Source organism: Dermacentor variabilis, chromosome 8 (genome assembly GCF_050947875.1).
Source record: "Dermacentor variabilis isolate Ectoservices chromosome 8, ASM5094787v1, whole genome shotgun sequence".
Taxonomy (NCBI): Eukaryota; Metazoa; Arthropoda; class Arachnida; order Ixodida; family Ixodidae; genus Dermacentor; species Dermacentor variabilis.
In genome coordinates, this window is record NC_134575.1 from 19,320,573 (window position 1) to 19,343,303 (window position 22,731).

The 22,731-nt window shown below is 48.8% G+C and overlaps 3 protein-coding genes across 3 annotated transcripts in view; 1 reads left to right on the forward strand and 2 right to left on the reverse strand.

Moving 5' to 3' along the window:
- Window positions 1-17,432, forward strand: part of LOC142591311 (guanylate cyclase 32E) — a 29,659-nt gene extending 12,227 nt beyond the window's left edge. The window contains exons 10-20 of the mRNA XM_075703637.1: window positions 678-795; window positions 1,696-1,920; window positions 2,509-2,685; window positions 3,774-3,951; window positions 6,115-6,264; window positions 8,094-8,310; window positions 10,228-10,368; window positions 10,556-10,679; window positions 12,263-12,506; window positions 14,424-14,522; window positions 16,987-17,432. Of these exons, the coding sequence (XP_075559752.1) occupies window positions 678-795; window positions 1,696-1,920; window positions 2,509-2,685; window positions 3,774-3,951; window positions 6,115-6,264; window positions 8,094-8,310; window positions 10,228-10,368; window positions 10,556-10,679; window positions 12,263-12,506; window positions 14,424-14,522; window positions 16,987-17,138 (1,825 nt within the window). The 3' untranslated portion in view covers window positions 17,139-17,432. The remainder of the gene's footprint in view (window positions 1-677; window positions 796-1,695; window positions 1,921-2,508; window positions 2,686-3,773; window positions 3,952-6,114; window positions 6,265-8,093; window positions 8,311-10,227; window positions 10,369-10,555; window positions 10,680-12,262; window positions 12,507-14,423; window positions 14,523-16,986) is intronic.
- The window catches only part of LOC142589761 (uncharacterized), a 44,851-nt gene extending 22,120 nt beyond the window's left edge, over window positions 1-22,731 (reverse strand). Inside the window, exons 1-2 of the mRNA XM_075701341.1 lie at window positions 22,408-22,731; window positions 22,014-22,115 (exon numbers count right to left, since the gene is read on the reverse strand). The gene's annotated coding sequence lies outside the window, so the exon portion shown is untranslated. The remainder of the gene's footprint in view (window positions 1-22,013; window positions 22,116-22,407) is intronic.
- Window positions 19,429-21,461, reverse strand: Ddx56 (putative ATP-dependent RNA helicase DDX56). The gene has a single exon (XM_075701338.1). It carries the CDS (start codon window positions 21,300-21,302, stop codon window positions 19,722-19,724), a length of 1,581 nt encoding a protein of 526 aa, XP_075557453.1. The 5' UTR covers window positions 21,303-21,461; the 3' UTR covers window positions 19,429-19,721.

The following is a 22,731-nucleotide window of genomic DNA, read 5'->3' on the forward strand; positions in this document are numbered from 1 at the left end:
TGATCCATATTGCAATTTAAAAGGTCTAACCGTGGAGTTCGCAAGACGGATCCGCTTGGTCAGAGTTTTTGTGATACCAGTTTCGAGATATGAATTCCCGAACTATGCGGAAGCAATGCATTGGCGTTCTAGTTAATTTGTTAACAAAATGTCGTTTGCTGCACTAAAGTACACAAGTAACTGGAACGCCGATGCATTTCTACGAAAATTTCGTGAATTTATATGTCGAAGCTGGCGTCGTCCTGAGAATTCGTTCCTTGCGAAGTCCACTGCTAGAATGCGTATATCGCAATATGGGTCATAAGATAATTATCTAGAAAGTTAATTAGTGAATTCGTGTTAATTAGCCAATTTTGCATGTCAATTTTTTTTTTTTTTGCGAGTAGTGTCCGCCGCTTCGAGTAGACCGGCCCATAAACTAGAATTGAGCTAGCTGCCACAGGCGCAACATTCAAAAACATTTGAAAGTGTTCGCTGAAACACCCTGTATAGCGCAGCGAGATAAGCCGTGAGATCTCTCATTTATCTTCGGCTATCAATGTTCATTGACAGGGCACTCATTGGCAAAGTTAGAACGGCTGCGTCCCCACACAACGGAAAGAAAGAACACGTCGGCCATTTTTTTTTTTCGCCTTCCTGTCTTCCTTCCTTCCTTCTTTCTTTTTGCCTGTCTTCAGGTACTGGGCGTACGAGCAGGCGCTGGACAGGCTGCTCTGGAAGCTGGACTTCCACGAGATACACATGCGAGGAGGCCCCACAGGGCAGCAGCAGGCCCCCAAGACGGTATCGTGCGCGGTACGTTCCGAGATGGTGCGGGGCCGTTTGTTAATCGAAACGCCGAATGCAGAGCTAGTGCGCGGCCGAGACGATGGACCGCGTCCGGCGCGATCAAAGCCTTTTAGCCGGGATGCACGAAAGGGCCGCTGAAGCCGCGCGTCTGCCGCTGCACCGAGAAGTTAGATGGCATTGTACACCATTTTTACGAAACTAAATGGCAATGATTTCGACGCATTCTTGCTAATATTGTAATGAGATAGGATGCGAGGCTACGTCAGGTATATGCAGATGTGCGCCCGTGAGCAAAAGTATATGGACCACAGGGTCGGCGAAAAAAAGAAAACTAAATTTCGTTGTAGTTAACATGCATAAAGTGAAACTGACGATTACACTGGTAAGTTCGCTACGCCAAGTTTGGACTGCAGTTCTCAATTTCAAGTTGTATTCACAGGCAGATGACAAAATCGGCTTTATCTCGCAATGCCTGCTCCGTATACTTTTGCTCACGTGTGTGCAATGCAGACTATGCACAATGTACGTATATCTGTATATGCGTATGCATTCATGTATTTGTATTTGTGCATAACTTGTTCTGCCAAAATAAATACTGCTACTACTAATAATAATCTGAACTGTTCCCCCAACGTCCTCTCACTTTATAACTTTCCTATCCCCCTCTCCACTCGTTGAACTCCCGGACTTCTTTCGCGCAGATGGCTTCCGGCACTCAACGCCATAGTGTCGCGGTGATGCAAATTATCTAGGGTAACCAGGACAGGCTTGCAACCACCCTCGTCATACATCTGTCTCGCTCAAACTTCGAGGGACCGCGCTGCTCCTCGCGCCGAAGCCCGCATTCGCCGGATGTCACATGCATAGCGTCACGTGTCCCCCACGTGCCTCGCACGTCACTCGCAGAGCCACGGCGCCAGCGGTCTCTCCGACAACGGCGACGGCGGCGGATGCGACGGCCTCGTGCCGGGGCCGACGTCATCGCAGATATCGCTGTCGTCACAACCCGAGTTCCGCTACTCGCAGCTCTACGCTCCGGTGGGCGTCTACCGGGGTCGCCTGTGTGCCATCAAGCGGATCCGCACGAGGTCGCTGCTGCTCACGCGCACGCTCAAGAGGCAGCTCAACGTGGTGAGGTGTTTGCGAGGTTGCCAGCGCAAAAAATTGAAGCGAACAACAAAAGGAGTACAATGACACCGCAAGCGCTGGTCGTCAATCTAAAAACAAACAAAGATTTGTCGCGTCGTGGGGATTTAGCACTGCACCCTCCATTTCGCAATCGAGGTATCGTTATTGGAAGCCAAACCTGCACAGCTTTTTGAAATCGAGCCCTCAATGTAGGATGTGGCAGTTTCTGAAATAGGCTATGCGCAGCAGCATTAGTTTTACGAGTACTGCATACACCCTAATATATGTAAACTTTCATAAACAAGCACATTTTACTTACATCCTTGTCCGGTAACTTCAAAAAACATCACTTATGATCTTGGTGTTTTAATTAGCCTTCGTCGATTCTGTCGGTTACGTTTAACGAAGTAACGCTGCAATATGAACAAAACTGCGAAGATCTGGCGCTTATAACAAAGGCTATGCTGCAGCGAAGGTGCACGTGTGACTCTCTCCGGGCCTGTGCGCAAGGGTGTAGGAAGTGTGTCGCGCAAATGCATTCGCGTCCTTTGCAACCCTCCGTGTCTCTCGCTGTGCCCTTCTTCGAAGCAGCTCCGCGACCTTCGACACGACAACCTCTGCTCTCTGGTGGGCGTGTGCGTGGAGCCTCCCAACGTGTGCGTCGTCACCGACTACTGCAGCCGGGGAAGCCTGCGCGACCTCCTGGACAACGAGGACATCCGCCTGGACAACATGTTTGTCGCCTCGCTCGTCGACGACCTCGTGCGGGTGAGCGCGGGGACATCGACCGTCGACGTAACAGTAATCAACGCAGAGAGTTGGGCTATTCGGTGTTGATGTAGCTGCTGCGACAGAGTTAACAGGCACGAAAAAGACAAACGAAAAAGAAAGGGTGGGACAGGAGAGCGCGCTAAAGCTCTCTCCTGTCCCAGACTTTTTTGTTTGTTTTCTTCGCGCTATTAACTATGTCATAGCGATGTAATAGCCTTCCCTGAACGGCCTCAGCAAGTGACGATGCTGAAAAAGAAGAGGTGAACCATCAGATCAGACAAACGGAAAGCGTTGTCTGACCTTTTCCTGGGCTATATATAGACGGACCTAAGTAAGAGCTCAAAATTAACACCCGTCCATCTCACGTGTACTATCCTATCTGACTTAAAGCCGATCAGCAAATTATCTAGTTCGAGTACCACCAGGAAGGATCTGCTCCTCAGTTGGGCCATATTGCGGTGTTATGTCTGTAAGACCCCATAGAAAAACTGCTATGCGGACATCACGAAGTTGTCCTTGGCCCCTACGCGCTCAAGTGCCTTTACCGTCGAAGGTAAAAAAGGCGAAAACCGTAAACATTACGACTACATTCTCAGGGAAGCTAGAAAACGTGTGGACCATGAAGGGAATTAGTGAACCACTGTGGCTTTCTGATAATCAGGTGGACCTGCTTCGATAATCTAGCCACTGACAAACACAGTGGCGAAGAACGTCCCCATTCGTTGATGCGTTGGCGTACAGACACTCCACCCGTGATTGCTGCTAGATCTCACGAAGACGAGTGCACTTTCTAAAACGTTAAGATCGGCGATCAGATAACGCAATGTGGTTCATGGATGTCACCAACGTGCAGCTACAATAACTCGAGTTCAATCGCAACTTCGCTACGTCCGCTTTGAAGTTTTTCGATAGGGTGTTACAGAACTATGCGAGCGCAACATGGCCCGGCCGACTGAGGTGCAGATTCTGTCTGGTGGTGTGTGTGTTGTGTGTATGGCTACAGCGGGGATCTGGCCTCATTTGTAGACCCGCCGATCGCATGTGAGAAGATTCATCGACACCCATTCGTCCTCTCGGTGGTCCAGGGCATGCTGTTCCTGCACGAGAGTCCTGTGCGCAGCCACGGCGACCTGCGCTCGGCCAACTGCCTCGTCGACAGCCGCTGGGTCCTCAAGGTGGCCGACTTTGGACTGGCCCAGATCAAGCGCAGCGCGGGTGACGACGGTCACCACGGCAGCGGCCAAAGACAGTCCAGGGAACACAGCTGAGTGTCACTTGTCTGTACGGGGAAATGCGGGAGAATCGCGAAGGGGAGGGGCGAAACGTGCAAGTCTGCAGTGCAGGAAGAAGCGTTCTCCTTCTGTACCGTTCGCTGCGTGTGGCGGACGCTTCGGCCGAGCACTGAACCCGAACCGTACCTGTTACCTTCGCAATGTATGACCTCACTGAGGAGCAGATCTTGCTTAGCGTCGTGTGTACCGCGATGTGGCCACAGCGGGCTCTGGCCTCACTTAAGTACGTCCTGCTCAACGTCTACTTTGAGCAGGACGGATTTAAGTGAGCCCATAGTTTTACAGACGATCGTCTGTAAAAAAAAAGTTCCTTTTACAGACGATCCCTTAAACCTGGCCAGCGATCAACGATCATCGCTGTACAATGAACAAAAGATGATCATCACTGTAGTATTTAACGAAGGTAACCTTTTTTTGTCGGAACGATGGCTCCGAACTGACTTATACCCCCCCCCCCCCCTTGTTATTACGTAAGTGTTCGCGCCTACCGAACATGGCTTCATCTCTGGTGCTTTTCCACACGCGGTGTAAACTTGAGAGCGCTAGTTGTCTAGGTTGCGACTGCTTCGCTTTGACGAAGTGGCCGCCTAATTTCCTGGTAAGCGCGGTTTCTTGCCTTTTGGTTTGGACAGCAAGACCGCCGTTTAGAGTTATCTTGGGCTGGTGCGTCGTGTTTCGTACGTGAACCATTAATTAAATTCGATTTTTTTATTAATTCGCATTTCCTTTCGCGTGTATCATAAGAGAAATAAAGGATATAAAGAAGGATCTAAAAACGGACGGACGGACGGACGGACGGCCGGACAGACAGACGGACAGACAGACAGACAGACAGACAGACAGACAGACGGACGGACGGACGGACGGACGGACGGACGGACGGACGGACGGACAGACGGACGGACGGACGGACGGACGGACGGACGGACGGACGGACGGACGGACGGACGGACGGACGGACGGACGGACGGACGGACGGACGGACGGACGACAGACAGACAGACAGACAGACAGACAGACAGACAGACAGACAGACAGACAGACAGACAGACAGACAGACAGACAGACAGACAGACAGACAGACAGACAGACAGACAGACAGACAGACAGACAGACAGACAGACAGACAGACAGACAGACAGACAGACAGACAGACAGACAGACAGACAGACAGACAGACAGACAGACAGACAGACAGACAGACAGACAGACAGACAGACAGACAGACAGACAGACAGACAGACAGACAGACAGACAGACAGACAGACAGACAGACAGACAGACAGACAGACAGACAGACAGACAGACAGACAGACAGACAGACAGACAGACAGACAGACAGACAGACAGACAGACAGACAGACAGACAGACAGACAGACAGACAGACAGACAGACAGACAGACAGACAGACAGACAGACAGACAGACAGACAGACAGACAGACAGACAGACAGACAGACAGACAGACAGACAGACAGACAGACAGACAGACAGACAGACAGACAGACAGACAGACAGACAGACAGACAGACAGACAGACAGACAGACAGACAGACAGACAGACAGACAGACAGACAGACAGACAGACAGACAGACAGACAGACAGACAGACAGACAGACAGACAGACAGACAGACAGACAGACAGACAGACAGACAGACAGACAGACAGACAGACAGACAGACAGACAGACAGACAGACAGACAGACAGACAGACAGACAGACAGACAGACAGACAGACAGACAGACAGACAGACAGACAGACAGACAGACAGACAGACAGACAGACAGACAGACAGACAGACAGACAGACAGACAGACAGACAGACAGACAGACAGACAGACAGACAGACAGACAGACAGACAGACAGACAGACAGACAGACAGACAGACAGACAGACAGACAGACAGACAGACAGACAGACAGACAGACAGACAGACAGACAGACAGATTCTATCCTGGCCGCGGCGGCCTTATTTCGATGGGGGTGAAAACACACGTGTACTTAGATTTAGGTGCACAGTAAAGAACTCCGGCTGGTCCAAATTTCTGGAGTGCCCCACTACGGCGTGCCTCATAATCAGATCATGGTTTTGCCACATAAAACGCCATAATTTTTCTTTAACCAACGCAGGACTTCTGTGGCGGGCTCCTGAACTCCTACGTGACCCGGGTGCACCACCGGAAGGAACGCCACGAGGTGACGTCTACTCGTTTGGCGTAGTGCTCTTCGAGATGCTCGCCAGGTCGGGACCTTTCGGCAAGACTACGCTCACAGCCGGCGGTGAGCTGAAAGATTCCTCAACAGCATCTGTATCGTCTTGCTCTTCCTCCTACTGCGCCGTCTGGTCAAGACTATATAGGTTACAATATTCATTTTTGTCACGCGAGGCCAGAATTGCCGATCATGCATACATGCCGCCGTCACTTCCAAGGTTGGACGCGCGCTGCCCCATCTGGAAGGCCGGGCGCATGCGCGCCTAGTTCACAGAGCTGCCTCGAGGTGTCAGCTTTCAGTACTCGAGCACTTATGGAGCACTTGAGCAAAATGGAGGAAAAGAACTGTGAAGCTTACGAGCAAGTATGCCTCCTGTTTGGCGAGCAACACAGAAACAAAGAACGTCGAACGGAAAGTCAGAGAGATTTAGATAATCTCACGGGTGGCGGCAATGGGAAAGAAGCCTGCCATGAGTAACTGCACAAGAGGAAAAAAAACGAAATCAGGAAAGAAACAATTTATGATAACTCAAAGTGAAGCTCATTACTTTTGGAAGCGAGATCGGGATGCCTTAGAACACGCACCTATAAAGCGAGATACAAGAAGGAAGAAGAAGTATCTGTTTGCTGCGGTAAAGCTAGAAAAATGGTGGAACATACTTTCTTAGAATGTCTGCCCAGCGTTCGATTTACGAATCACTGGCCTCCTTGAAGTCCTTGGGTTCAGCGAGACCAGGAGGAAAGTAAACATGTCCGCAATAGACATTAGTAAGAGGCGATTGGAGGATTGGTGGAAGAAAAGTAGGGAAACGACAAACAACGGAGACGTACAAAAACAAAGTTCACATTAGGGGTTCAGAAACTTCGGTTATGGGGATTCATATGTCTTTTTTTTTCCTTCTTTAACATAGGTAAGGCATTAGGCAATAAAATAACGAGAGCTTGGTGGCGCAACGCATCGCCCCGTTCCAAAGAAGATGATCATAACATCCATCCATCCAGCACGTGGCACCGCGTCTGCCCTATATAATCTCCTGGAAAAAAATTACTACCCTCGAGCAAATTTTGGCACTAGTGCCTACAGGAGCTGCATACAATTATGGCGCTTCAGCCATCACTGCAGTGACGGGTAGTGCCTTGCTTCGCTTACACTTCGTCATCCTGGCTTCGAACGGCTTTGCGATTTTGCAAATCATTCCTTTTCAATAAAATATTGCGTTATAAATGCAAGAATCCGCAGCGATTATGGGCGTGTGCAGAGACTTATTGCCTCGCAGTATTCGGAAACAGAAACTACGAAGGCTTGGCAATTTTGTAAAGCGTAATATTCAGCTCTTCAAGAACGAGTGAAGCCGCAAGCACAAAAATGAGACAAATCCATACTACTCCTTCCTATAGCAGCTGAACGACTTCGTTGCCAGGGGATCCCTTCTAGTAACTCCGGTAGAAAACGCACCCGTATTTAGCACCACCTTATAACACCACGTGGCAGAGTTCTCGAAGTTTCCTGTGCCCGAAAGGGACCTATTTCACACGCATCTGTAAGCTGGCTGCCTTGCAAAGCTGATCGGTATCCGGTGAGTCCTGTCGCCTGCGCCACTTTCTCGCAGAGATCTTGGAGCCCGTCCGGCGCCCTCCTCTCCACCAATCGGGGACGGAGGGCGAGAAGGAAGAGTCACCCTTCAGGCCCCTGCCTTTGTTGCCAGAGGATCCTATCTACTAATTGTAGTAGAAAACGCACCCGTATTTAGCACCACGTTTTAGCACCACATGGCAGAGTTGTCGAAGTTTCCTCTGCCCGAAAGGGACCCATGTTTCACACGTATCTGTAAGCTGGCAGCCTTGCAAAGCTATTGGGACCCGGTGAGTCCTGTCGCCTGTGCCACTTTCTCGCAGAGATCTTGGAGCGCGTCCGTCGCCCTCCTCTCGGCCAATCGGGGACGGGGGGCGAGAAGGAAGAGCCGCCCTTCAGGCCCCCGCTGTCCCAGCTGGCCGGGCCGTGGGACGTGGAGTACGTGCGCGCCCTGCTGACCGAATGCTGGGCCGAGGCGCCCGACCAGCGACCGGACTTCAAAGCGGTGCGCGCCAGGCTGAGGCACATGCGTCGGGGACTGTGCGTTCATTTGTGCGTTATACACGGCGAATGAGAATGGGCCGGGGTGCGTTTGGCGGGCATTCTCAGATCGTGAACAGCAGGTTGCCGTTGTCCCTCGAGAGCAGTGTATGACAGCTGTGTCTTACCAGTACTCACCTACGGTGCATAAACCTGGAGGCCAACGAAAAGGGTTCTACTCAAATTGAGGACGACGCAACGAGCTATGGAAAGAAGAATGATGGGTCTAACGTCAAGGGATAAGAAAAGAGCAGACTGGGTGAGGGAACAAAAGCGAGCTAATGATATCTTAGTTGCAATCAAGAAAAAGAAATGGGCATTGGCAGGACGTGTAATGAGGAAGGAAGATAACCGGTAGTCATTAAGAGTTACGGACTCGATTCCAAGAGAAGGGAAGCGTAGCAGGGGGCGGCAGAAAGTTAGGTGGGCGGATGGAATTAAGAAGTTTGCAGGGACAACATGGCCACAATTAGTACATGACCGGGCTAGTTGTAGAAGTATGGGAGAGGCCTTAGCCCTGCAGTGGGCATAGCCAGGCGGATGATGACACGGTGAATGAGTACACGGGCGCGATCATTGTTAAAAAGCAACTCCGGCGATTTTTCGATGTCCACTGATCTTAATAAAATTTTGAATATACGTTCTCTTTCGCACTCAGATTACCTGTGCCAAACCATATGGCTGCGAGTCATTTAGTTTTCCTGAAAATGAATTTTAAAGATCGGTTGCGTTCCCGACTTGTTACTTTCTACTACGCCACCACTGCCACTGAAATTGTCGCTTAAATCGCCGTTGTCTAGTTCGGAAACTCTGTAAAAGCTCCCTGTGTCGTCAGGATAGATAATCAGCTTCGCTTCTTCGGCGTTAGCGCCAAGCGTACTGCGTGTTTGGCACGCGTTCTGCGTGTTTACATTATGGTAGTGTAGGATCTGACGTCCCCGTGCCGTCACACGAATCAGCTACCCGTTTCGATTTTGGTATCTCGTTTATTGGTTATCTTAAACTACGGAGGAATTTCTAAGCAAAGTGGATAATCCTAATGGTGACAGGACTGGGAAGGCCATTTGAAAGTGACAACATCCTAACGTGATTAAAAAACGCCGAAGTTGCCCTTTAAGTTTTACGGAATTTAAAAAGAAAATCGCCTGTGGCAGGTACCTTGAGCCAGATTATTCGAAGAGGCACGAGAAATTACTAGTACGAGAAATCGAAACACGTAATCAAATATTTAAGAAAATTCAGTAATTATTTTTTCAATTAGTGACTTTACGGCACATACTGCTATCTACGAAATGTAGCCGATGAGTTCGCAAGACGTATCCACCTGGAATGAATCTCCAGGGTGACACCCCCTTTTCGAGACATCATTAGCCAAAGTTCGGGACGAGATACGTGGGCGCGTTCCAGTTACTTTTGTGCGTCAATGCATAAAAGAGCGTTCTGTTAAAAAAGTAAGTGTAACGTTGCTTTGTTACGGCGGGTTTGATGGCGCATGTCTCCAACCTGATGTCATTCTGAAAATTCATTTCAAGTGAACACGCATTGCAAGCTCACCGGCTATAATTCCGTAAATTGCCATATGTACCGTAAAATAATTAATTAGCAAGTCAATTTGTGAATTTTCTTTAAGCCGTTCGATATGCTTCGATTTCTCGTGCTAGTAATGTCCACCTCTCTGACTAATCCAGCTCAAGGACTAAAGTTGTGTCATCTGCAAAGAGCGACTTTTTAAAAATTCCGTAAAGCTGAAAAACGATCACCCCGTATGTACCACACACATGCGGGACCCTGTGCCACCGCAGATTGCCGTTATTGTCACCGTGATGGCGATGACGAAAGCGATTATGGTGGTGATGATGACGACGATATGGTAATATTGTGAGGATTTTTTTTTTCTCTATGTTTCGAACTTACCAGCAAGCCGAGCATCGTGGACAACATGCTGTCCATGATGGAGACGTACGCGACCAACCTGGAGGCTCTGGTGGACCAGCGTACCGACCAACTGGCACAGGAGAAGCGACGCGCCGATGCACTGCTGTATGAGATGCTGCCCAGGCAAGTGACATGTCCGTCACTCCTTACTCGTTTACGCGTCTCGTCTTGTAACCATCAGTCAACGCGACCTGAAACGTTGCTTTGCCTCAGCATGCATCTGGTTAACTAGACGAGCTGTACACTTGTAAACATGCGGGCATGGCGACTGCAACGCATGCTAATGTAACTAACCTGTTCCGAGTCGCAGGACGGTGGCCGACCAGCTGAAGCGTGGAAAGAAGGTGGAGGCGGAGAGCTTCGACTCGGTCACCATCTACTTCAGCGACATTGTGGGGTTCACAAGACTATCGGCACAGAGCACACCGATGGAGGTCAGTGTATAGACACCTGAACGCTTATTTTTTTTCTTTTAAGTGGAGCTTTTTTTTTCTCTCTCCCGCCAACTTTGACGGTGCTAACTGCTGGCTTGCACGATATACGGGCCACGAACGGTCGGGGCTCTGTGACACCGCTGTGTTCACAATGCAACACCGGCGTTTCGCTCCTGGTGCTGTCTGTACCTGCTGCGCGAGCACAGAAGAATGGTTTCCAGGCGTCGTGTGCGCGCCCCGTATGGAAAACAATGACACGCTCTTGATTGTTGAAGTTCTTGTGTGAAATCATTTAACATTAAAGCCAAGTTATTATGTTGCTTCCAACGAGTTCGATTTGTCTGTGACGTCTTTTATTCGTTAACGCCGATGGCCGACGGTAACAGCGCTTTTAACACGTCGTTTGGCATTTTATGCACTTTTATACAAAAAGACCTAAAAAAGTTCTTGAGCTAGATGTTCTGAGTGTGTTTACCAAAATAGACTCTAGTGACAGCAGTAGTGGATCTTACCGCACATAGAACATATACTAGCATATTCCATGTGCTGAGGTTATGTTTAGAGGAAATTCTATTTTCAGTCTTATCATATACCAAGACGTCTATAGCCGTTTGTAGCCGTTTCAAGAGGTATTTAAGAGGTGTGTTTCGTGGGACGGAGTGGTTGACTGTGGAGGGTAGGAGGGCTCATTTCAGCAGTGTGGCCGGTTTACAGAGTGTGGCTTAGGACTTCAGCGCGAGCTGGTTCGCAAACGTGACGTGGAACAGAGTCAATACGCACTGAATAGCGGCTTGCAGCGCGAGATGCACACCTGTTTGCAAAACGCGCGCGCGCGGTCGGGGCGACGGCGTCTATCGATATAACGCCAGCGATCAAACAGCATGCGAACGGGCATCACGTATCGTTTGCAGGTGCAGTCAAGTTTGCTGGGAGGGACATGCCTCGCGGGGCGAGTTCTGTTCGGTGGGCGCATAGTGTGTGCGATGGACGCGCAAGCTTCTGCATGACGTGTATACTGCGGTGTCGGAGCGCGCGACAAGTTTGCGTTTCAGCGAGGCGTTTCCCGATGAAAACGCGTCCGACGTCGTCGTGTTGTGTGTGACGGCAAATGACAGTTGAAGAAGAACAGCGTTCCTCCGAAACGCCAGAAGAAGCTTGAATTGCGTGAATCCGCAATCTCCTTTAAAAAAATTAAAGCCGATATATCTCACAGCTAAAGAGCCTGAGGGAGAACACAATGATCGATAGAAGGAAAGTTCATATGCGTAACACTAAGAGACAGGGAGCGGACAGTACGAATTAGAAGCCAATCGCGCTGTCAGCAGATATTCCTAGTTGACATTAAGATCAAGAAACGAAGTTGCACAGGTGATATAATCCGCACAGCAGTTGCTGGCGCGGTCTATTATAGTAACAGATTTCGTGGCCCAAGTGATTGAAAGCGCAGGTCAGTTGATTACGCGCACAATTAATTGGAGATCACTCGAGAGGTTTACGTGTCTTGCAGGGGACTTAAATCGGGCTTATGATGATGATGATGATGTCACACTTCTCATCGCCACCTGTCGCCGCGCGCGACGCAGGTGGTGGAGCTCCTGAACGACCTGTACACGTGCTTCGACGCGGTGATCGAGAACTACGCGGTGTACAAGGTGGAGACCATCGGGGACGCCTACATGGTGGTGGGCGGGCTGGCGCGTCACCCGGGCGTCGCGCACGCCTCCCAGGTGGCGTCCATGGCGCTTCATCTGCTCAGGATCGTGCGTCACTTCCGCATCCGGCACAGGCCGGACGAGACGCTCATGCTTCGAGTGGGATTGCACTCGGGTGAGCGCGCGATACTATACATAGTGTGTACGTACGTCATTCAACGATACTCCGCGACTTCCGGTTTACAGCAGGTTTACATCTTGGGGAACCTATAGGCCTATGCGCGCGCCTGTTGATAAGGTACCCCAAGATAGCGGAAGCAGACGACAGCAGCGGATGTGACGTCACGTGCATACTATGTATAGACACGGTCAAGTTTCACGCGTATTCACAAGACAGAAGAAAAAAAGAACTATGTGAACAGGAACAACATCCAGCAAAATAAGATGTGAAAGATATTTTCATCTGAGGGTATCACGAAGCTACATGCAAAAGGAAATCCTTTTCGAACTTCTGATGGCTTATAAGATTAGATGTATGTTGACGTTCAGTTAATGAAGCCAACGAAATAAGGTGGTGGCGGCCATGTTAATTTACGTGTTACTCGCCGTATAAAAAACCGTGAAATATTTTTCAAAATGCGTAAGCATTTCTATGCCTACCCAACGATAAATTTGTCCGTCGGTCCCGTAAGACGAATGCAATGGCTCATATACCTCCAAACATTGACTCATACCCCTTAAGCAAGCAAAAAAATTCAATGGCTCATACCCAGGTAAGGCGGAGGCTACAAGCACTCAGCAAAGTAACGTGAGCAGTGCATACATTCATTGAAACCGTCCATAAAACACACGTTTCAATAAAAAACAAGCTCAAAACAAGTTCGAAACAATAATTCGAAGCATCAGTAAAGCACTGCATACTCCCCTCAGCAATTGTAGTGGCGGTTTTGCAATGGCTTCGCTGGACCTCCAAGTTGATGAGGACCGGTGAGAGCTGATAGCGGTCGGATCATGTTCGATACTGTTGATAACCGACGATGAGGGCTGATAAGGGTTTATGCTGGTCAAATCAAGTTTCATGACATTGATAATGCCACCGGGCTGCGTGGAGATGAGCAAGTGGCACAATGCTTACGCATGCTTATACAGACAACTCCCAGAAAAGTTTCTACGTGAACTTTTTCATTTTTTGTCACGGTGGGTAACAGAGGAGTCACAAACTAACATTTGGGAAGCGGAAAACGCTGTTAGTGGGGGCCTAGCAATAAGGAGTTTCAGAAAAGGCATCGATTGTCACAGTAATGCGCGTGTTCTCAGTGTCCTTGAAAATAAATGAATCAACAGAGAAAGCCCATGCCTTGAAAGCTGGTTTTTCCACAACAACAGAGTGTGCGCAATGAAGCCCGCTTTAGTAGTTACCTTTATCGCATTTCGCTGGCCCGGGAAATTGTAGCGATGCCTTTCCTAATGCCGTTCCTATTCGCGCTAAGTCAGCGATCAGAGCGACCCTGCGCATGTGTTATCAATGGGATGAGCCGGCCGCGAACGGTGGATGATAATAGGGGCATAGAATCGGGGTAAAGGCATAGCTACATAATCGCGGCCATTGTGACAGCGTATATATGGGCATTGGAAGTGAGTGTGTCGTCAAAATATAAATAAAAAATTAAAATAATGAATGAATAAATAACAGCATATATTTGACAAAACATAATGTCGAACCTGGCTATTATGTTCAATAGTTATACTATACAACGTGAGCAGGGAAACCTATATTGAGCACGGCGAACAGGAACGAGCTTGCGCTGCTTCGGGAAAGCCTGCTTTTCTCGTATTGTTTTTTTTTTCCTTCGACGTTTTTGCCGACACAACAGCAAAAGCACGTGACCTCTCCGCTCTATATTCTTGCGACATTGAGTAGCATCCCGAACAGGTTATCCAACGCCCAGAACGTACGCATCATCACTTACGAACTTAAACTCGTCTAAGAGCACCAAGTCGAACAGTGCCTTTCCTTTGCCAAAGTGGCTCGTGGCATATCATGCGGCCTACTACGTGAAGCCAGCCTCGACGATCCTCATGCGTACCGCAGGTCCAGTATGCGCCGGAGTCGTAGGCAGGAAGATGCCTCGCTACTGCCTCTTCGGCGACACGGTGAACACCGCTTCCCGGATGGAGTCCACAGGAACACGTGAGTCTTTCGCACGAGGCTCAACAGCTGCCCGTAAGTTCGGAAACGAATATTTCTCGCCTGTCTGAGCGATAATTGAAGAATACGTAGCATGTGTCCTAAGTAGCCCTTCTATAGCGACGCCATACGTAATTAGAGTTACTTGTGGCCGTGGTTGGTTTTGAAAGTTTTCTGGTTTTCCCTAGCCCCCATTTAGGAAAACGCCCAGCTATGCAATTTTTGCAAATTAAATGCTAATGGTACGAAAAACGTGTGATGAGCAGTAGCCTGCAATGGTGAACGCAGCGAAATTCAACATGCCGTGGCCTTGGACAGAATCGCAGAGGAGCCCGAGTTTTTCGGAACGCCTCTTTTTGTGTTCTGCATTCGTGGGCGAGCGAATGAGGGTCCTGCATTCGCAAGGCAGTTCGTATGATCCAAAAGTTCGCAAGATCAGGAGCTGCGCGGTCTTGACAGTATTAAACGTAGTACTTGCGAACATAACCAGCCACAACGACACACAGAGTTCTTACGAAATAGAGGCTGTATACAAGAAGTTAATATGTATAACTGACGCTTCTGCAATCGCAAACCGACCACGTCTACTATTAGGAGAGGCTTCAGCAAGATAGAAGAGACGCTATAACGAAAGTGGATGGTGACACTCCCCTGAATCAAGTGCTCGCTCTAACTCACTGTGAAGTCATGAATTTTTGACAACGTATACTCGCGTCCATGTAAATCTTTATCGGCAAAGAAAGAACAACATTGCATTCTAAGTTAATCAAAAAAACTTACCCTAGCAAGTTTAAACGCGTTTTCAAGTGAAAAAAAAAAAAAGACCGGCTCAAATACAAGTAAACACTTCAGCTAACTCGTGCCAAGCCTTAAAAAATCCACGTGTCTGTTACAAGAATGCAACCAACTTAATATTGTTCGCTGTCCTCTTCAGTAACTCAAGTACTCTTTAAGTATGTTATGTTTTTAACTAACTCTTAAAGTATTGCCTTAATCCCAATGTATTCAACGCAGAAGTTGGGAGAAATACCCACACAATTTATTTTAGCGGTGATAGTTGCTGTGCGCTTAATGTTTCCAGGCTGCAAAAGAAAGCACGCTAAGTTTGAAAAAATAACCACGTGACTATAGGTGCTTAGTGTCCTTAAACATACTACAAACCTATTAACGATGCTACACGCGTACCGAAGGTACGAAGAGACCACAAGCAAAACGTGATAGGCGATGGCCTCACCCGTCGTCTCCGATAAAGGGCCATCCGCCGCCAAAACCTCATTGGCCTTTACGCAGCAAAAACACCGACAGAGTTTTAGGAATCGCCATGCGTTATTCATTGCATACAACGTGGCTTAATTTGCGTTATAGCTTTAACAGAAAAGATATGTCGATAGAAGTGGAAGCCGATTAAGGCCATTGTATTAAATCCATATCCGTCGCTCAGGACCTGTTCACGCCTTCCGTCAGCTTGCATCATTGATCATCCGCTGGTAACATGTTTGAGGGAACAAATGTCACTGCGTACGAGCGTCCAGTCACGTGGTACTTTTCCAAATATCGACGCTTGCTTTGCTGTCAGGCAAAAAATAAAACCCCAGCGGCTACAGTAAAGGGAAAAGATCATTTCAATATTTCTCAAGAGGCTCTGCAAGTTCTACGTGTACATTGAAGAATTCGCGTTTAAAGCAATACTTTAAAAGGTGGTTAATTAACTATTATAAATAACTACATACGTTCATAATAAAAAAAAATTATTTGGACTTGCTTAAGAGGACAGTGAACAATAGTAAGTTGGTTGCACTCTCGTAAGGCACTCGTGGATTTTTTTTTAATGCTTGGCACGAGTAAGCTGGCTTACCCTGTATAAAACCTTTACGTCATAATGACGTAACGACGTTGATGTTACGGCGGGAAGATTAAAGAAGGTAAAGTTGACCTCCGTTTTCTCTTGAAATAATTGACCTTTTGAAGCCAAATGAATGAAAACAAGGGTAGTGAAAAAATGATTTGCCAGTTTAAACTGATTTACTGATGCTGTGGAGATATCAGGGCCGGAATAGTAGACACTGTAACGATTATATTTCGATGCTATTCCTTATCAGGCTTTATCACTGGTCCAAGCAGCACCCTGTGCACGTGCCGCGACCAGTCATTAATTCTGGCTGATATTTGAAAGGAATAGAATGGAGCGAAAGGAATCCGTGCATTACAGAGGCCATGGTTGGTTAATACACACCCACGTAGCGTTCAAGATTTGCATAGCACAAGGCCATTTCAACATAGCTAAGGCCTGCTTACGCGTAAGCAGAGCACCAGCACTTTTGCAATCAGAATTACCAATCGAAACCGTCGCTTCTCATACATCTGAAAGCACTTAGCCAGTCGCATGTCAGCTTAGTGGCAAACTGGTAGTTCGTCTAGAAATACCAGTTTGCCACTAACCACTAACCAGTGGCCTTGTTCCATGCAGCACTCAAGATCCACTGCAGCGAGAGCTGCAAGCAGCTCCTCGACAAAGCAGGAGGGTACATCCTGGAGGAACGAGGACTCATCTATGTAAAGGCAAGGTTCCTCCTTAGTTTCAAGACATTACCAGTTTTGTCACAAACGCCCTCTGATTAACGACATTTATGGAGAGCTCGGGCTTTTCTGATTATGCAGCAGCCAGGATATCGAATGCTTTCTCACTGAGCATTAAGAATAATGAGCACGTTACAAGATGTGCTAAACAATAGATTAAATGCCACACATATTTTTCACCCTTCTAAACAAAGCTCATATGCTTTCGTATGTATCGTATGCTTTCCTCTTACTATTCTTTGTATTTGTTATGCGAAAAAAGGTGAGGCATGCAGACAGGACACAAGAATAGAGAAGTGGACTACACAAACGCGAACAGCACGAACACGGCGTTCGTGTTGGCCACTTCTCTACCCTTGTGCCCTGTCTGCACGCCTCACCTCTTTTTTGCGTAATGAGTCCTTGCCAACTAGCTCAGCTTTCTGTCGTTTTGTATTTGTGTTGGCAAATTTATCTCCATTGCATTTGTACCAAATCATATTACAGTGTATTAACTTTTGTTCCTCTACAAACATAAGTAAAGCTAACACATGCTGTATCATAGAGCATTCCAATATTTTTACATGGGGCCCATTTCATGCGCAGTTGGCAAGGTCCCAGGTGGTCATTATACGAAATCCTGACTTGTGACTGAATAAAATTCTTTTCCATGCCTTACACAAACACATTCTTGTGTCTCAGTGCTTCGTCTATTAATTCATAGCACCCTGCATGAAGAGAGAGCCCATCTACCATGTGTTCCAGCTGACATTAACCAAGCTGTTCAATGAAAGAAAAGATTTATAAAACACAGTGCATGTTAAAACTATAAGATATGCAGTATTCAGTCGTCAGAGGTCCAACGATTGAACATTGTATGTTTCAAAATTGTATCTTGCATCGTGTTTCCTTATATATATATATATATATATATATATATCATTCACCTCACCAGCTGGGCTAATGTTAGCTGTAGAGAGAAGAATACAAGGATCCATACCCAGCCCTTCAAACAAATGTCACATGTAAAGTGGCACAGAAAAGAAAGCTGTTTACATGTACTCTATCTGAAAGGGAAGATTCACCAGTGATCGAAATGTGAGCTCAGCTCACAACACATTGACATCTCCTCTGATGGTCATTTTAGCACCCATTGTAGTCTATAAATATCAAAAGACGTGAATTTGGCCACTGGTCAAAACAACAAATGCCCTTTTACTGAAAGCGTCAGTTAAAAGCTCATTACGGGTTTGTTGTGTCCATCCTTTTTATTGCACCGTAGTTGTCAGGCTGCCTTCTCGTCTTCTGCTGCCATTTCCCTCGTAACACGGCAAAGAACAACATATTGTCTATTATGTTATTTAATTCAGTCATTTGACCATCTGTGTGCGCGGATGTCTCAGTTTATTGTCTCAGCATTTCTTTGCGGCAGCAGTGAAATTTTGTTGTAATGAAATCGCATACAAACACACTTTGTTATATTGAAGGTCTCAATACACGGTGTTGTATGGACAAGAGGTTATGAAATGTAATATGCTTCGCTATATCAAGAATTTCATTATACTGAAGTTCGTTATATTGAGGTTTAACTGGTCTGCTCCAGACCACCGTCAGTTGCACTTTGCTCCTTGAAGAGGCAAGATGTGTGTCAAGTGAGCTCCCAAACAACACTCTGCAATGTGGTGAACATGGTTAAAATCATGAATCTGGAATCTCACAGAGGTGTGACGTAAGGCTAAGGCATTTCTATCACATTTATTGCTAAATCGCCACTTAATTTCGATTGAATTCTTGCAGTTTTGTGTTCACATTTCTCTGTGCTTGCTGCAGGGAAAAGGAGACATGCGGACATTCTGGCTTGAGGGTCGAGCATCTGGCGTCCGGTGCCGTTCGACCACTGGCTTCCAGAACATTGAAAGCTGGTCAGGCGCATACAACTCTCAGCCATCGGAGGGTAGTCATTCTTGCCCAGACCTGGGTGCGCCACCCTGGCAGGGCATCAGCTGAAACCTGGCACACCCATCAACATACGTTGAAATACAAACATGTCGAAACTAGCAAGAACCCCATCTTTTTGTTGTTTCTATCTTTGCCAGCATCAGTGACAATGCTGCAATTCAGGCTATGACCGGCAATTATGGGAGGAGGAAAGTAAGCGACACGATGAAATTTACACCAGTGTTTGTCCTACAACAGGTCAAGAGCTTAGTGGTTCGGCCTATAAATGCCTTACAGCAACAGCGACACGTTTCACGCACGCGACCGCAGACGGCCTGCCTTTAATCTGCTCACTTGAGTGTGCCAATGACGGCAAGGTGAGGAATGCAACAGCTGAACACAATGTTACACAGTATTTGAGTACACAGGCAACCATTCTTTATTACCTGGTTTGACAGTCAAACTGCATTCCTCGAGAACAGTAAGAAAATGCAGCCTGACAAAAGTGGCGCACAGCAGCAGGGAAGAAGTGAAAGCCAATGAGAGAAGGCTCCCTTGCAATCGTACCAACGATGGCTGCGCATTCAACACATGTGGCAACTGACACAGTTGGGTTAGATGTCACATCGTCTGCCACTCTTCCAGCTGGGCTCTGTAGAAAAAGAATGATACAACACGGTAGGTTCCATGCCAAATCCATAACACATCTCAGTCACAACTGAAACTCTGAAGCGGGTCGTTTCTGCGCGGCTTCTTGCCGTACTTTCTGTTGCGTTCCTCACGTGTTCTGGGTCGCTTGACGGGCTGCGGAGCCTTGGCACTTTCCTTCTGGAGACTGCGCTGCAGCGTCGGAGGGATGATGTAATCCGGGCAGTGTTTGAGGTGCGGCTGGTGCTTGATGATGTGCAGCGCCTTGTCGTGGCGCAAGAGTTGCCTTTCCCTCGGGTTCTCCTCAAAGAAGGACTGCAGCTTCTGCGACGAGAGGATCTCCGTCTTGATCTCTTTCAGACGCGCCTCTCGCACCGCTATTCGCGTCACGGCGCGGAAGGCGTCCTTGCTCCTGTACCGGAACGGTTCAATCTCTTCCATGCGGAACAGGTAGGGCTTGAGCGTGCCCTCGGGGAGCGCCTTCTGGACGGCCTCGAGCAGGTGAGCCTCGCGGTCCTTGACCAGTGACAAGGCCGTCCCTTTGCGGTCTCCACGCGCCGTCCGTCCCACACGGTGCTGGTAGGCCTGCACGGTCGTCGGGAAGTCGAGGTTGATGACGTTCGCGACGTTCTGGAAGTCCAGGCCCCGGCACACGCCGTACTCGGGGTCCTGGTTGCGCTTCTTGCTCTTCTTGGGCGCCTTGTCCTGGGCTTCGATGCCCTTCTCGTCCGACGCGACCATGATCTCGTAGCGGCCCTCGTTGAACTGGTTCAGGATGAGGGCGCGAGACGCCAGGGGGAGCTCGGAGTTGAGCACGCAGCATCGCACGCCGAACTGCTCGAGGAAGAGCTTGACGACGAAACAGCGGTCCACGGTGGTGACGAAGATCAAGGTCTTGCCCACCACGAGCCGGAGCTTGAACAGCGCGCACAGGAGGGCGAACTTGTCGTCCTCTTCGCAGCGGATCACGTACTGGGAGAGCCGCTGCTGGTCCTGCTCGCCCTCTTGAAGCTTCAGCGTCACCGGATTGCGGAGCGCTAGGCGCTTGAGGCTCAGCACCTCGGGACTGAGCGTCGCCGAGGTGAGCACCGTCTGGCACCGGTTGGGGAGTCGCGTGAGCAGCTCGTTGAGGTCCTGCTCGTGCCCGAAGGAGAGCACGAGGTCTGCCTCGTCGATGACGAGCATCTCGAGCTTGAGCGTCAGGTGTCCCGCCTTCAAGTGGGCCAGCAGCCGCGACGGCGTGCCGACGACGATGGCCGGCCGCTCGGCGAGCAGCGGCCGTTGGACGGCCAGATCGGCGGTGCCCGACACGTCGACGCAGCGCAACCACGTACCGGACAGCTGGGAAACGCAGCGCGCTATCTGACTGCACAGCTCTTTCGTGGGCGCCAGGATGAGGCCCCGAGTCGCGGGCTCCTGGTCGACGCGGTACTGCATCAGCCGATGGATCATCGGGAGGCAGAAGCCGCCCGTCTTGCCGCTGCCAGTGCGGGCTCGAGCCAACACGTCCTTGCCTTCGAGGATGAGCGGCACGGCTTTCTCCTGGATGGGGGTCGGTTTGCCCCAGCCGAGCTTGGCGATGGCCTTGAGCAGGCGATCGTCGAGGCCCATCTCGTGGAACTCGAGCTCTTTGTTCGACATGCTTACCGTTGCTGGGCTTGCGCTGACAAAATGTGTATGTCGGGCACACAATGTGCGATACACGCTACGACGCACGCACGCACGTTGCCTACGACAACTGCTCACGGCCGCGCGGGGGCCGCCATGTTGCTTTTGAATAGCCCTAATCCCAACAAGCAGAGACGAAGAGCATATTTGCGCGTACATCACACCCAAAACGTGTGGCGCTAGTTTACGCATAACATTGCGTGGCGATTTTATTTCAAACAGCTGTTCAGAAATACAATCAACTAACAAATCTTTCAGGAAAAAACAAAAAATTAGGGCATGTTTAATGTTTATACTTTTATGGGAGTGATTAGCGCATGACGTCCAAAATGCATTTTTTATATTTTAGATGCTCGCCATGAGAGGACGCTCGTTGCCTTTCTAACTTCCGGTGGTGGCGGAAGCGGCGGCCGAATGCTTCCGCCGGCGCGTCCGACAGGCGTCTGCTAGCGAGCGTTCTCGCGGGCGTTTTTTTCGTGCGTTCGTTCGTTAGTCAGTTTCGTGATCGCAACATTTGCCCGCGTGTTGTTACATCTGGCAGCACGGTGGTGGTAGATTATGCATTTTGTACGTCTTGTCAGCTTTGCATTTATCACTATGCCGCGAATGAGTTTTTTAAAGAATACTAACCGGCTTTAACCAGCTGCGCTGTATCAACACACACATATTAAACTTGGGCCTTACGTTTTAGCTTGTGATGTCGTTGCCTCCGCCAAGGCACCAGCCGTCAGGAGATGGTCGAGTTTCTACAGTCCATCGCTTGTTTGCTTGTGCTTGCTCGTCGTGCTTGAACGAAAAGGCGCTGAATTCAAGTTTGCTTTGCAGACAATTAAGTGCATGCTCGGTCAACCGAGTTCATTGATCGCACACAACACAACTGTCCCGGTGCAACAAGTGAAAGTTAACTTATGCCAGTTCATAATGCCGACAGTTCGAGGAAGAATTGCGCTGTAGTTTGCGTTCACCGACACTCGCGAAAGATCAAGAACGCGTCAATTAAACAATATGTGCAGCGTTTGAGCTCAACATGTCAGGCCCACAGATGCAAATTCGAAGTTACAACTGTGTGTCGACGTACCTGATCCCCGAAGTACTCGAGTGCTGCGGTTACGGCAGTCCTGAGAAAATAACTGCCACGGCCATCTTCACATTCAATTTCATTTTTACCCGCCGTGGTTGCTCAGTGGCTATGGTGTTGGGCTGCTGAGCACGAGGTCGCGGGATCGAATCCCGGCCACGGCGGCCGCATTTCGATGGGGGCGAAATGCGAAAACACCCGTGTGCTTAGATTTAGGTGCACGTTAAAGAACCCCAGGTGGTCAAAATTTCCGGAGTCCTCCACTACGGCGTGCCTCATAATCAGAAAGTGGTTTTGGCACGTAAAACCCCAAATATTATTATT